Here is a 16,693-nt window from a genome sequence, read left to right on the forward strand (position 1 = left end):
GTGTACTTATGCAGAGTATGTGTAGATATCAAGAAACAAAAGGGGGACCCATTTTAATAAGTGTAGTAGGATGGGTTAACAATACAGGTGACAGTAAAGTACAAGGAAGAATACTAGGAAGTGAAGGCTTTAAGAATGGATGGGGTAAGAAAAATGAGCGAAAAGAGATGAGAGGGGAATTCAACCAAAACCGAGTATGTATAAAAATACCCTAAGGAAGCCTACTTTGTAGAATAATTAAAAGGCAACAATAACATAAAAAATAAGCTCTTAGGAACACTTTGGAAAAGCTGCCCAAGTCTTTTCCCCACTCATTATTTTGCCTTACCTTCTTCCCTTCTCACAGGAGGACACAAAATTCTTCACTGGTATACCCAAGTTCTATGGTTCACTGCTGTCCACTAGAACCTTCTACAATATTCACACTGTTCCATTTGTACTAATAATATGTCAGCCACCAAACACAGATGAATAAGCACTGAGTACTTGAAATGTGGCTAGTGTAACTGAGAAAGTAGTTAATTTTTCTTAAGCTTTACTCTCACAACCCCAACCTATCAGAGAACATAATTCTCTCCTGTGTTTTTTGGTTGACTGATATTCTTGTTTTACCTGACCATGTGTTTTAATGACAGTTGAGTGGCAAAATGGTGTATTATGGTCTGTTTGACCTCAGGAAATAAAAGAGAACTTTTTTTATAATTTAAATTGACATAGGTACTTCTGTATTAGACAATGCAACTCTGCTTATACTCAGAGTGCTTTGAAGTTTATCTTCATTCAAAGATAGTAGGTTTTTCAAACATACATTAATTTTGGAAACCTGAATACAAGGTTACCAATGCTGCCTTTGGAGGGAAGCCCACATTTAATTAAACCTGCAAGAGAAAAAAAAAATTACCTCCTGAGAGTTCTCTTTTATTTCCTGAGGTCAAACAGACCATAATACACCATTTTGCCACTCAACTGTCATTAAAACACATGGTCAGGTAAAACAAGAATATCAGTCAACCAAAAAACACAGGAGAGAATTATGTTCTCTGATAGGTTGGGGTTGTGAGAGTAAAGGAACTATTTTAAATGATGTTAAACAAAGAAAATACACCCTAAATGTAAAATTCAGAAATCTGGACCAAACCTTCTGAAGAAGGCCAGCGCACCTATGTTACTCACTGCAGGGCATCCTCTGCATAGAATGTATTGGAACACATTACCAAGACTGAAAACTTGACCCCAACTCACTTGTGGGGTACAGGCTGCTGACACTCACAAGTGTTTTCCTTAGATAGTCTTAGAGTTGTCTGTGTGCCTACCTACCAGAGGTTCTTGGGTGATTTCAGCCAAGCTCACCTACATCAAACAATGTAACTACAAGCCATTGATTCCTTACAAAGTTATTAACAAGCGATATGAGGAGATAACATGGGGCGATTATGAACCCACTTCTACCAGTGCATGTAACCACTGTATTTTGTTCATTCCCTCCCTAAGGCACAATAAGAAAGTGACTGATCACATTTTTCAACTTCCATTTCACAATTATTCTATACATGCAAAATATGATTCAGAGAAATGCATACTCTCACCCTAAAATAAATGGCATGGGTAATAAATTTCTATTACACGCCTGGAAAGGTTGTTTTTCCATAACATCAGAAGAAACAAATGTAGAGCTATCTGAGACAAAAATGTATGTATCATTTGGAATTATAATTGTATTGAGTTCATGACCCCTATTATGTAACTGTGTGTCATTATCTACTTCTTAAATAAATCTACAAAATTTTGAGGAAATAAACAATGAAACAAAGAAAATTCACAACGTTGTACAACTCATTAGAAAACTTAACAAGTAAATGGAGGAAGGAGCGCTCTCAGCTGGAATTACTCTGTACCAGAAAGCATTCAAGGTTAAAGTTACCTTTTGCCTAAGTAAATGTGAGATGAAAAGTAAAGGACTAAAACTTTTCACTCATAACTTAGCTTTTATGGTCTAAAAAGCCTAATGATTCAAACATTTGTTAAAATGTTGTAAAAACAAATCCAATTATTTCATTTATCAAACCAGTATTTATTCAAAATAACAGATAGATGCACAGGAAAAACTGCTGTACTCCTCTGTAAGCCGACTCCAAATAAGTTTTCATGTCACTGTGGGGTCCAGCCTACAAGATGCCAACACCAGTTCCCAAGCAGTTCTTGTTTTTATAACTTACGAACAGAACACCTAGCTATGGAGCTCCAGATGGAGGAAAGAAAGCAAATGTCCATTCTCCTTGGCACTGAATGACTAGAAACAAGCTATTCAGTTTATTGATGGCAAGGTTTAAAACAAGGACCATGAGTTTATGAGATGGGATTTCACTGCTCAGGAGGAACCATGGTCTGCTTTCACTCTCCTAGGTTATTTCATGCTGTGGTCAAGAAATGGTTTGTACAAACACAGAGAATAGGTCAGTGAGTACTCAGACACAAATGGGACATCTACATCACAACCATAACCCAGGACTACCTTGATGGAGGGAGCATAAAGCTCATGAGAGAGGTCAGCAAAAACTGGAGCAAAACCGTGTCTCAGGACCATGACACTCATGAATGAACTCACAGCAGCTCAATCAGTATTCTAGCATAGAGGTGGAAGAAGTCTGGGAACCCTTGACCCTAGCTGAGGAACTATGAACAGATGACAGCTTCAGGGGAGGGAGAGTCAGTTTTCTTTAAGGGTTTGCCCCTAGGAGGCCAACCACACCCCAGGAATATATTTGGGCAGTACAAAGTAGCTTTCATTATTACAAAGGATATGAAGTTGGGAAGTAGAGAAGTGAGAGTAGATCTGGGAGGCATCCGGGGATGAGATGGGGAGGTATGATCAAAATGTATTGTAGGAAATTCCCTGAGCATAAAACTATTAAAAATGGTTTGTGATATAAGCAATCAAAATGATCAACTTAACTCTGAGAAATAAATGTAAGCAGATTAAAAAAAAAAAAAAAAGACATCTTAAAACTCCATAAAAACCAATGACCTGAGTAAAAAGTATGATTCTTTCATGATTTGAGGGAGGAAACTTAGATTTTTTTTTTTTTTTTTTGGTTTTTCGAGACAGGGTTTCTCTGTGTAGCTTTGCGCCTTTTCCTGGAACTCACTTGGTAGCCCAGGCTGGCCTCGAACTCACAGAGATCCGCCTGGCTCTGCCTCCCGAGTGCTGGGATTAAAGGCGTGCGCCACCACCGCCCGGCATCTTAGATTTTTTTTAATCTCACTGCCTCAAGATATGTATGAGATACCAAAAAACAAACAAACAAACAAACAAACAAAAACCATTTTGCACCCAGAAAATATACACTACAAAATATGGCAGGCCAAGTATAATTTGCCATAATCTAGCCTTTAACTGAGAAGTATATTTAAGAATCCCAGAACTGTAATTTTTTTAACAGGCACACATAAATAGTTATAGACCCTACAAGACAAAATAGCCCATAACTGTTCATATGTACTGTATTCCTTTCTATACTGTATGAATTTATCAAGTGTAAACTACTCAGTGAACTACTGTTCAGCATGACTTAAGATACAGGGATATATGACTTTTATAGCAAGAACTATGCATTATTTTATATATTAGGTGTAACGTGACTCCTAATTGGTCTTAACAATAAAAACCCAGAGCCAGATATCAGGGTAAATGCTGAAAGATCAGCCAGCCTCAGTCACCTCTTTCCTTGCCAACTCCTCAACCCGAAAGGAGCTGAGCTCCTGTGTCCTCCCACCTTATATTACTGTCTCCACCTCGCCAGTGCTGGGATTAAAGGCAGGAGCCTCCACCACCTGGCTCTGTTTCTCTTTTAGACTGGATCAATCTCATATAGCCCAAGGTGGCCTTTCATTTTATGCATAGCACTGTATCTAGAAGTGACTGCTAGCTTTAGGTGGCTAGCAGTTTTAGTTTGGGGTGTCTGTGGAAAATTACACTTCTAAGTCTCCTTATAGCTATGTGGGGACAAGTAACTAGGTCTGGGACACTGCAAAGAGGGCAGTAAAAGTGAACATCTTCTACATTCTGCCCTTTAAAGGAAAAATATCCCCTCTCTTCTCATTTCTATAGGCAGGGCAGGCCACAATGGAGCTAGAGACAATGAATGTGAAGATAAAAAGTTTACAGTATCCTGAAGTTACCAAAGAATTAGTACATTTCCTTTAGAACAACTGTTATCTAAGAAGAATAAGCTTTTATTAATTAATAAATCAGTTAAGTAAGTTGAGCTCTATTAAAATGTCCAAATATCCAGTTAGGTATTTTACATTATCACCAATTCTTAATTTTTCATAATTTATTTTTATTTTATATTATGTTCATTGTTTTGCCTGCATGCATGTCTGTCTGTATGAGGGTGTCAGAAGCCCTGGAACTGGAGTTACAGACAGGTGTGTGTGCTGTGGGATAATGCTCTTGTACACTGTAACGATTTGTCACGCAAAATGATTTAACAAAATGCTGATTGGCCAGTAGCCAGGCAGGAAGTACAGGCAGGGCGACCAGACTAGGAGAAATCTGGGAAGAGGAAGGGCGGAGTCAGGAGTCACCAGTCAGACACAGAGGAAGCAAGATGAGAAAGCCATACTAAGAAAAGGTACCAAGCCATATGGCTAAAAATAGATAAGAATTATGGGTTAATTTTAGTGTAAGAGCTAGTTAGTAATAAACCTGAGCTACCAGCTAAGCATTTATAAGTAATATTAAGCCTCAGAGTCAATTATTTAAAAGCAGATGCTGGGTATTTGGGAACAGGCAGGCAGGTATGAGCTGCCATGTGGGTGCTGGGAATTGAACTTGGATCCCTTATAAGATAAGAGTAGCCAGTACTCTTAACCACTGAGCCATCTCTTCAGCCCCACCAACTCTTATTAATAAGCCCTATTATGACAGTAGCTCTAGAGCCTATCACAGAAAATGGGAACTGTACCCTCAACAACATAAAGAATATAAAAGAGGCTGAGCCGAAAGTGCAGAGTCTGGCTAAGCTCAGATTCGTTCTCACACTGCCTTCTTTCATATAATCTGTCTCGTGTGGTAAACTGTTCCTTGTTATCAATGCAGGTTTCTGCAAACTAGAACTGTTCACTAAGAAGAGAATTTCAACTATAATGTTACAGACTTATAGCATACTAGGAGTTTGAAGTTCTCAAAGGTCTTAGAACACTTAGAATCATGAAGTATATGCTGTTTGAATCTAAATAATAGTTATAGGGACATATAAAGGACCAAAGCCATAACTGCTCTCCAAAGTGGTTCAACATTTAGGTGCTTGATATTTAACACTTTAAATCTAATAGGTCAAGATAATTGCAAAAATAAATATTTTTTTTTAATTCTTCCCAAGTTTTTCTTCTTTTCCAAATGTCTTAGAACCCAAACAAATTCCATTTCCGTGAAAGTACACTAGAAGAGGAGGGTCTAGGTACTTACTATACCAGATGATATTTCATTACATATGATAAACATTTTAAGGCAGAGTTAGTCTCATTCGATAGGAACACAGGTTTACAGAGCTAACGTTCCCAACACAAATCAATGAAGAGCTTTAATTTGATCCCACATTAGCAGAAATGCTATCCCTATTATCAAGATTTAACAGTGAAACATAGATTTCAGTTTACACCAGAGTAGCCTTAAAAGGTGCAAGCTGCTGGAATAGGGAGGTGGGTGTGGGATGGGACAACATACACTAAGACAGCATTTGCTGGCATCATTCAATGTGACTGAGGACCCAGAAGGATTAAGGGTCTACAGGTTCTATCTTGGAATTGCTCAAGAAAAATAACCAGATGTCCAGCTAGTTCAGATTCTTTGGGCTCAGTTTTAACTTAACAGGAAGGGAATTAGAAAGATAACAAATTCACATGCTTGCAAATGCAATGATTCAAATGGATTTAGCAGTTCCAGGTCTTCCCAAAAGAGAATTTATAGGCCTGTCTTTGCTGACACTGCTGTAGCTAGAGCTGTTACACTGACAGGAAGGACATGTAATAATGCCCAGGTGGGGAGCCCCCTCACTCCACAGATTAGGAAACTGAGGCTGAGAGAGGCAAAGTACTTGCTACAGGTCACACAGCTTGGCTGGATTAGACAAAGCCATGTGATCTGTAGCTGGGAAACCAGGACTCAACCAAGGTTATGACTGCCAGCAGCTGGCATTTCTTCTTTATAGAACTGAGAGCTTGGAAGCAGTTACTTGTAATTCATTGCCTGAAAATGAGATATAACATGTGAAAGAACTTCCATAGGAATTACCGTGAGATTATATCTTATGAGGACAAAAATCTGAGAGCAAAGTACAGATCTATCTAATATCCAAAAGTGGGGAGAAGAAAAGGTTCAGACAGATGAGGGTTCGTGGTTATTAAATTCTGGTACTAGGTATCCTATGAAATTCTAAAATCTAAGTAATCAGCAAAGATAAATTATTATCTGTGTCTAATGCTTAGGACTTCAGTAGTAACTATGTATATCAGCTCTAACTTTTAATGTAATGAAATATATTAGAAAACTATTTTTCTGTAATTTTAAAACTATAGATCAACTTTAAGTGTATCTGAGCTAAAAACTTGGTTTTTACAGAAAAAGGTTTTATAGTTAAAACCACCAAATTTACTTAATAGTTGTAATTACTACATTTTTGTAAGTCTGGAAAAAAACTATACGCAATCAAAACCAATCAACACACAGAGCTAAATTAAAGGCAGACAATCTAGATGTATATAAATTTACCTCCTGTTTCTGTCAGACTCCAGACTCGACTTTCAAATGCTCAAAACACCTCCAACTACTGTCTTGTAGCTTGTGCACAGTCTCCTTCCTTTTTTTCCCCCAGACAGAATCATTTAATTTTTAAATAAAAACATTTAAAAATAAATTCAAATGCACAGCTGCCTTTCTGGCAGCAACACTGCCACACAGAGAGCTGGTGTTAAAGATCAGATTGAGAGCCCTCAGTCCTGGCACTAAGTGACGCCTGTAGCCATGCAAGAGTGATTTTCCTGCCGCCGAAGAGACAGGAAATAGAATCCTTCTTTCTCTAATAACCTGCCTCCTCCACACCCTCCAGATTAAGGTCCATCTGGCCTCAGGGAAGAAATGAGGTGTCTGCTTAAAGAATACGCTAAAATTCAAGGTAGACTATATTCAACCTCAAACACCAATGAGACCCTGAACAATGAGAATAAACTCATTTGTGGCTTATATTTTAAAAGGCATACTCCATCTTAGGAAATTAGAAAGAGTGAAAAAGAAAAGATATATACAGAATTAGGATTTAGGAAACCATGATGTAGGGTCATTATGTGTATTAAGGACTGAAATCAAGAAATTTCAAAACCTTAGGAAAACAAATAGTTAAATGTTGAAAGAATGAGGTCTACCCTCCCAGATGAGAGCAGAAAAAAAGAGTTGCTAATACCTTCCCCCCCATGGTTTTTCTCTATGGGGTACAACATCCTCAACCACTTAATTTCAGTCTTGCTTAGCCCTGCTACCATTGCACATTCTGTTCTTACTGGGACTGCTCATACAAACAACATAACTCCTGTGGGAAAATAAATTAGTACCTCCAGACCACCTTTAATTTCTGGCCATAATCCACAGATCGCAGACATAGATAAACCTGTCCTAGTAATCGGATATAATGGTCTGTACCTGCTGACGCCCAAAGACTAACACCACTCCTCGGGTCTGTACCTGCTGACGCCCAAAGACTAACACCACTCCTCCCTTCTACCTTTGGATATCACATCTCAGCCTGGTTACAGCCTGGAGGGTCACATACTCTTCTCAATCTCTATCTCCACAAGTAGAACTGCTTAAAGTAAGAAAAACTCACTAATCTAAGTGAGACCTAAAACAGTCAAGCTTCCCAAAGAAATGAAAATAAAGGCTAGAGAGATGGCTAAATGTTGAGAACACTTGCTTCTCTGAGGAACTAGGTTCTGTTTCCAGCATTCACTTGTTGGCTCACAGCCATGGGTAACTCCGTTTTTAGGGACCTACTGCCCCCTTCTGCCCTCTACAGGCACCAGGCACATATGTAGCACACGTACATACATGGAGGCACACATAAAGATAAATAAATCTTAAAAAAAGAAAGAAATGCAAGTATGCTTCTTGACACTTCGTCAAAAGACATCTAATATAGTCACAGGCAAATACTAGGTAAAAATAGGTAAATGAGGATAATGAGGTATAGTGGTCATAGCTAAAAGGCAAAGGAAAACAGCATGTGAATTAGGAAGTAGCAAGGTTTATAAATAGAGTGTGCCCTTCCTCAACTAACAGTTACTCAAATCTAAACACGGTTTGGACAAATTAAGTCAGACAGAAATCCACATATAAGGCATGTACAAACTCAAATACAGGTTTGTGACTAACCACAGCACATTTATTGTTAGACAAATGTATAAACAGCTGTTTTGAACAGCAGAGACAACACAGTAACTAAAAAGTGTAGGAAGAAGGTACCTTCTCTATCCAAAAAAAGTACCAAGTTCTGTGGCCCCAAGACTTTATAAGTAGTTCTTTCTTTTTACAGCTGATCATACCAGAACAAATAAAGGATTCAATAATCCAAAAGCAAACCATCCCTTTCCAGTATTCTCATTTAAACTTTCTACCTACCCAGAGCAAGCAAATAATCAAAGTAAAGGAAGAGGAGGATACAAGGAAACCACCAAGCACTAGAAAGGTATACCCTCCTTCACACCTGAATGAATTTTTGACAGTATGCACTTTCCCTGGTAGTAAGCAAAACAAAACTGGTGAGCCACATGGCAGGCATTGGCCCATAAAAAGGTTCCTATCAGCAAAGCCTAATGTGACACAGAAATGAGTACATTTATCTTGGATGCCTTTTTTAAATACATAGACAACATAAAGAATTAATCATTAATTTAAAATAACTTAAAAAACAGCAGCTAGAAGTCCCATTAGTTTTTTCACAAAATGAAGCTTTTCTATCTGATAAGTCTTCTGCTGAGTCTCAATGCTCACTGACAGTTATAGAGATCAAGCTCTTGTCTTGCTGGCAATTTTACCATCTCTACAGTTAGATGGCATTATAGTAAACAGGTACAATTCTGAGCAACACTACTTTTAATAATGGTAGCAAAATATTTTAACAATTAAATTTTACTTAACAAATATATTTAAATTATGCTAAACTGAATATTAATAAGGTTCAGAAGTTGGAATGAGAACGCTGCATCCTAGAAATGTGAAATATGAACATCAAGAAAATGGCAAGGCCAGAAGCAGGTCTATAGTCCCTCATCTGCAAAATCAATAAAATGGCAACAACTTCTAACCATCAGATCAACTATCTTACCTCTTGGGACAGGAAAGGAATGACCTGTGCACAGATAGCATTTAGTCGTTTAACAATCTCTGCCTGCAAAAAAAGAGAAAAACAATAGAAGAAACAGTCAGCTGGTTATGATACCCAAAATATTAACCAGATGATATTAAAAGACACTTGTATTTTGGCTGGCAGTGCCTAAGGAAGAGGAAAACTACCTTCTAAGCAAGCCCATTAAAAGGAGGAAGTGACAACAGAGCCACATTAGCATTAGCTGCAGGATTTATTAAATAGCATTCATCTTAAAATTTAATCTTCAAGCATCAGGGTAATATAAAATGAATTTAATCTGTACGACTAGAAACCAGTTTTCAAAAGCTTTCATCAGAAGGACCCTTGCCCAATCTAATGATTTTCTCAAAACCCCGTCATTATTTAATTCAGATACCACCCATTTTTTTTCTCTACATATCCCAACTGTTTCCATAACCACAAGATTAGACTTCCACAGTTGTGTACACTTTCTTTCACTTCCCTACCCTCTCTTAAGTTCAAGCAAGCCTCGAACTTAACAACCTGAGATCTTCAGCCTCCAGAGTACTTGAATCTTAGGAGTGTGCTGCTGTACCTGGCAGCCTTTCCTTGTCAACACTTCAGTGGGGCTTTTATACTTAGTTTCTAAATTCCTAGGAGGTGTGTGTGTGTGTGGGGGGGGAACAGCATTAATCAAGTAAACTAATGTAAGTATTAATCGCTGAGTAGTAGGATATTTTCAAACAGTAAAGGTTCTGAGATCTGTCAGCAAGGGTTTTCAGTGTGTAGTTTAGAACATGCTAAGGTCTTAGTACACTTAGATTATAGAAGCTATTCTTTAATACTTTTGGAAATATAGGGACAAAATGTATATACCTTGTACACACAATTCTCCTGCCTTGGAACTGGGGTTTTAAAACAAGAAAGAACAAACGTGCTGTTACATATTTTCTTTAAAAACCTGTTTAGAACTTTACTGATGTTCACCTTAGTATGCATCTTCAGATGGCATGTTATACACTTTACGATATGCAGAAAGCTTTTAATATATGCACACAAAATTGTGCACACAAAATTGCTCATATTTTAATGATGGGGTGGTGAAAGAGGGAGGCTAAGAAATGCTAAAAGACAGAAAATGTAAAGCAATTACTATTCCTGAGACATTCTTAAAATAAATTTCACCCAGAATCAGTTCATTTTATGAAAGCACACAAATGTTCTTTTTCTTGCTAAGTCATTATAGAACAGCAACACTGCTTATGCAATTGAGGCTTCCTTCTTTTTGCAGCAACCCTTTTAACTTTGTAGCTATGCCAGCACCTTAAAAACTTCATCAGTCAACCCAAAACAAAAATTCACCATGAAGTCCCCAATGTAGGCTTTCCGTTCCAGCCTGCACTTAACGAGAAAGACAAAGCCCAGAACCAGTAAACAGCAGTGACTAAAACTCCACTGTGCTGCCCTGATTTAATTTACTGCCCTGGCCCCACGGATCATTTAGCCATCCTTTAAGAATGCTTAAACCACCATGAAAGGCTGCAGTGGGAACCACTAAAACCCCTCTCCACCTGGATGAACATTCCACAGTGGTGATGGAGTTAAATTCTAAGGTAAGTTAAGAAAACAGAACAGCATTCAGGAGGCTGAATGCTCGGTGTCTCAAAGGCATTTGGTGGTTAGGCTTTTTGTAGGGAGAGGTGGGGATAGGAATAAAAGATAATGAGACTTTGGGGCAGACCAAACTGATGATTCTTATACTTAGAACCATCTGCCAAGCATATTTTCCTCATTATGTTGTTTACATAAATAAAATAGTCCCTTGCTAGGAGGGTTGAAAAAAAGTATGTGGGCATGTAGGAAAACTGAGTTCTTTAATTTGCCTACATAATGTAGGCAGTAAAAACTACTCAGGAAACTCATTCATCTGGTCAAATAAAAAACAAGAGGTATTTGGTGCCATAATAAGCTATTTTATGCCCAAGCACCTATTTAAGGCAAAAACAAAAAACAAAAAATAAAACCAAAATAAAAAGAACAAACATCTTAAACACTAAAAATTATGTATGCTAACATATACACCAACAGAAAAAGGAGGGTAAATCTTCAAACTTTTTCTTTAAAGGTCTCTGTTGGTTTAAAAAGACTTCTTAATTTCTTTATGCTGTCATGCCAATAGATTTTCATGGACAGGCTAATTGGCAGCAAGGGGGTGGGGTATGTCTGTGTGATTTCATACAATTAAGCAGGCCATTCCTCACTTTGAAAGCTAAAGTTGCCTCGGAAACACTCCTGCTTCCATGGTCATCTAATTTCACCTCTTTTGTCCCACAGGACCAAGCTTTGGGGAGGCATCATTTATTTTCAGGCCTTTCCACTGGGCTTCAGCGATCAACCAGTAATACTGTGGACACACACTTCTAATGGCCTATGTTTTGAAACTGAGTCTAATCTAATGGTGTGGGGCCCAAACTCCTTTTCTAGCACAGCCATTAAAGGATGTAGGTTATTGCTGTTGTCACCATTGATATTTGTCATTGTAATGTAATTAGGGCCCTAAAATGATGCATTACAGCCCTTGGCACAGCTTCTATTAAAATCTTTTCTTCTGCTCACTGAACTGCGACCTGCTTTCTGATGAATAACAGACAGACAGCTTGAGGGTAAGAAGCAGATTCATCAAAGAAGTATTTTTCAGCTTTGGGGAAAGAGGGGAAAAAGACAACCTAGGAGGAAAAGCCACAATACACATTTGAATTGCATCTGACCACTTGAAATTCTGATTGCATCTGATGAATCTCGCTTAGACAATATATTTCTAGTCTTTGAATCACATGGTTAATCAGGACTCTAATCTGCTATCCATCAGCCTATGCCAGTTCTTAGGCTTCCAATCAAATTTATAGGTGATGTGGGTCACGCATCCCTGAGCAATGCATTCACAGATAGCCCATTGAAAAAGGCAAAGATGCTGAAATACTGTTCGTTGTTAGAATTACTGGGTGTTATTATAGCATTGATGCTTTATAGGCACTGCTAAACTACAGCCTTTAACACCCATGATACTCCAAATCAGCATTAATAGTCCTAATAAAAGGACAATTGTTCATGTCAAAAAAATGACAAAAAAAAACCCTCATACTTTGACAAATATATTAAACAACACCTGACACTTCTATTGCATTTTCTCTATTCACAAAGATTTACATTTAAGAAAAGCAGTTGATGGGGCTGGAGAAATGGCTCAACCCTTAAAACTGCTTGCTGAAGACCAGAGTTCTATTCCCAGCACCCACACCTGACAGTTGACAAGGGCCTGTTAATACCAGTTCAAAAGGATCAGACACCCTTTTCAGTACACACTAGCACTTGCACACATATATGCATACATATATCAGGCCCATACAAATAAAATTTCCTTCAAATTTTTAATAAAAAAATAAGTTGAACACATTTTCCTACCCTCAATTCATCATTATTCTATTTCTTTTTACTTTCTTCATATCATATTCCAATCAAAAGATTCAATAAAATGACAATCTTCCCTGCTCAAAACAAATAAACAAGCAAAAAGCCATTTGGTTTTGGCAGAATACCTCAGGAAAAAAGTGACAACAAAAAAGACATTTTATGAAAACCCTGTGACTATGCACTCAACACCTGGTACTGTGTGCCGCCATGCTAGCTCTAGAGAAGAGAAGAATGGGACAGAAGTGTCACCACCCATAATGACAGGAAAAACACAGGGGAAATCTCAAGTCACTCATTTTAACTCTTATACACAGGAAAATATTTTTTTGCAAAGTAATAAGGCTTTTTATTTCTTTCATTCATTCATTCATTTATTTTGGATTTTGGGACAGGATCTTGCTACTTAGTTCTGGCTATCTTGGAATTCTCTATGTAAACCAAGCTGGATAAAACTTTTTTTTAAAAAAAAGCTGCCCATTCCACTTCCTCCAACAAGAACTGTCTATGGATACTCAATGCATATTATATTGAACAATACTAAAGTGTCAATGGCACAACATTTTTTTTTTTAAACTTGTCTACACTTCCCTCAGTGAGTTACACTGAAACAAAGTCTCTACTGAAGATATCACTAAAGCAATGTTATCCTGGTTCATGTTTTGAACGCACTTGTACGTCATTTCACTGTATGGTGAAGTGTGCTTTAAAGTGCCAATGCACAACTTGGTTAATTGAACACTTTCAAGTACCCCATTTGTCCTAACAAGATACACTGGTAGTGCTAATGCATCAATATGCAGGACAATGTCCTTAAGAGAGAACAACAGTGACCCTATATCTCATGAAACTATTCTAATCTGTCCTTAAAGTTCTTATGAAAAATTTCTACAAATTTTAATTGTGCTCCTCCCTCTTACCTTTCAGCTTTCTTTTCTAAAAGTATTTCTTTAAAGGAAACCTTAGATAGTCACCTATTACCATACTACCTGAACTTTGATATTATATTTAATACTGCTCTACCATTAAGAAGGAATCAAAAGAATGCTATCTTATACAAGGAAAGATTAATGATCCTTGTACCTGACATTCAGTAAGTCATACAAGGTCAAATCACTGCAGTTTTCAAGTCTGAAAAAACAATGTAACTAATGTTATCAGTTATGCTCAGCCCCTCAGAGAGGAAGGGCAGGAAATACAGAAAAAGGATGAGAGGGAAAAGTAGGGTTCAGCAGGAGCAAGCAAGGAAAATTAGCTTCTCTGGTGACTTTATTCTCAGTTTTCACAGAACAGGGTGGAGCTGGTTAAGAACCTGATTACAGGTGCTCACCAAGCTCTGACATGCTTCTCTCTTCAACACTTCTCTGCCAGTATCACAGCAAGTAATGTCAGCTACTTTGTTTCTTTTCCTTCCATAAATATACTGGAGCCTTTCAATGCTAGTTTACAATTACACATTTTCACACCTAGACATAGGAATAAATACTCCTTGTGACAACAAATGAAAATAATATACCTTGATTCTCCCAACAGGACTGATTATGATTAAAATGATGTGAGAAATACCCAAAAGGGAAGAATTCTGGATGCAGGAATAAATAAAATCAACTCATGGTCCTTATCAAGGTCTCACAGGGATGCCTGTACTGCATATCCATCAAAGCAACAAGACAAGCTACATGTTAGATGGAAAATCTTGTCAGAGGATTTGGTCATTTCTCCCTAGTCACATCCAGGCATGTCAAACGTGGAGGCCACAGGCCACAAGCCACACATATCCTAAGACAGCTATAAATGAGGCCCAACACATTTACAGAAAAAATCATGTTTCGATGCCAAAAAGTTGGACAACACCCTGGTTAGGTTAGACCTTCTTCATCTGTTTTCTTCTTGCTTATCATTTTTTTCAATAGTTCTTGTGTACATTACATGTATACAATAGTGTACAATATACGATAGTGTACATTCCTGAGTATTTTCCTCTCTTCCTCCCAATAGCACAGTCTTTTATAATGTCTTCATGCTCCCTCTAGTTACCTGAAATTTCAACTATTTGAAGCTATTACTACCAAAACATCCTCTCAGTCCTTTGAATGTTTTCCCACAGTGATGAGTACCCAGTCTGATCAAAATCAAAGTTGTGATTTGTTCCTATTTGCCCAGATACATGGCTCTCACACATTCTTGTTATAGTGCTGGGTTAGAGAGCCTGGGCAGGTGAATCACAGCCATGGACAGCTTGTATGGAAGGTACTTCAAGGACAGAGGCAGAGATTCTTTCTTAAATCTGTTCTTGTTGATCCTGCTGCCTAAAACAGTCTTTACCAGGCATCCCAGGACTCATTCCTCACCATCATGTTAAGTCTCAGTCCATAAATACCCTCTTACTCCAATGACTGCACAAAAGAGACCCTCTTCTCCTACTCATTAACCCACTCCAGCCTTGTGTATTGGCAACATCTGTCATTAGCTGGAATTATCTGTTTACTAATTGCCTGGGAATCTTTGTATAAAGCAGATAGAGTTGGCCCTGAAAAGATAGGCTCTGAACAAACTCCAAGGTGATGCTAAGAGATTCTACTGGTCCACAGAACAGGCAGACCTCAAGGAGAATAGCAAAGTTTTAATGCATATGAGCTTGATGAAGGCAGCCATGTGGTTAACAAGGACATTCCATGTGGCTGAATACAGAAGACATTTAATGTATCATTTTGTAAATGAAGTATAATCCAGGCCAAGCAGATGGAATTTTATAATTTTTTGTAGCATGCAAAAATTGTTATAGAAGAGCTAGAATACAGCAATGTACCAACAATAAAGGACTATTCATCTAAAAGACCTACTCACATTCTAATTTGGTTTGTCTGGCTTCCTGGCACATATCTTTTCTGACATTTAGGAAGCCATGTCATTTAAAAAGAATTAGATGTATATAATCTCACTGGACAACAAGAAAAATGCAAATTCATTCTGGATGACTTCTGAATGGTGAGTCAATGATTAAAGTTTCCATTCTGAATTCCTGGCAGGATATGTGATTTAAAAGATTATTTAGAAACAGAATGCAGATGTAGCTTAGCCTCCTTCTAATATTGCTTGTAGCAGATTACTGATCATCTGAGCCTTTGGCATTCAGTACATCTGCTAAAGGGTACACCAGGAGAGCATTTTGTATTCAGAGTTCAGAATAAATTCTAGAACAGTACCTGGAATAAATCAATTTGGTTAGAACAGTCCACAGAAAGGCCTTAGTCATGCTGCACCATCACAGGGCTTATAAGAAGTAAAAGAACAGTTCCTAATAATTCAATGTGCAGAGGGTCGCGGAACTACACATGCTACAGTATATTCACACCTACCTCATACCTATTAAAACATTGTTTAAAATAGACTATGAGAGCCAGGCCAGAGGAGCCATGGACACAGCTGTAGCACAATACCTCCAGAGAACAGGTGCCTTCATATTAAGGCCAGGAATTGCTTCAATGTTCCTTGTTTCACCAGCCCTGAGCATCACGTAAACTAACTTGCAATTCTACTTTCTGGTTCCCAAACAAGCTCCTCAACGTACTTGACAAACCTGTTTGAATACATTCTTGTTCAATGTTTTAAAAATTAGAAATTTTTTGCCAAGAGAAAACAAATATCTTGCTTAATTTTTGCTTTTTGTTGTTGGAGTGGTATATTCCACCCAAAAGGGACTCTCACTCGAAACTCCTGATCCACGCTTCTTTCAAGAGCTCCTGCTGAGATGATCAATCCCTTTTCCCCCACGAGGGAAGCCATCTGGGATACACTGGCCCAAAAATTAAGCAGCAAAAAGGAAGTCCCATACAACAGATTGA

The 16,693-nt window shown here is 37.9% G+C and overlaps 1 protein-coding gene across 14 annotated transcripts in view; it reads right to left on the reverse strand.

The window, feature by feature from the left end:
• Window positions 1-16,693, reverse strand: part of Tle4 (TLE family member 4, transcriptional corepressor) — a 141,044-nt gene that overhangs the window by 98,634 nt on the left and 25,717 nt on the right. For all 14 annotated transcript variants that reach the window (XM_028874863.2, XM_028874864.2, XM_028874857.2 and 11 more), the window contains exon 5: window positions 9,378-9,440. In XM_028874863.2, the coding sequence (XP_028730696.1) occupies window positions 9,378-9,440 (63 nt within the window). The remainder of the gene's footprint in view (window positions 1-9,377; window positions 9,441-16,693) is intronic.

The sequence above is a fragment of the Peromyscus leucopus genome, chromosome 1, assembly GCF_004664715.2.
Source record: "Peromyscus leucopus breed LL Stock chromosome 1, UCI_PerLeu_2.1, whole genome shotgun sequence".
In the NCBI taxonomy this organism is placed as follows: Eukaryota; Metazoa; Chordata; class Mammalia; order Rodentia; family Cricetidae; genus Peromyscus; species Peromyscus leucopus.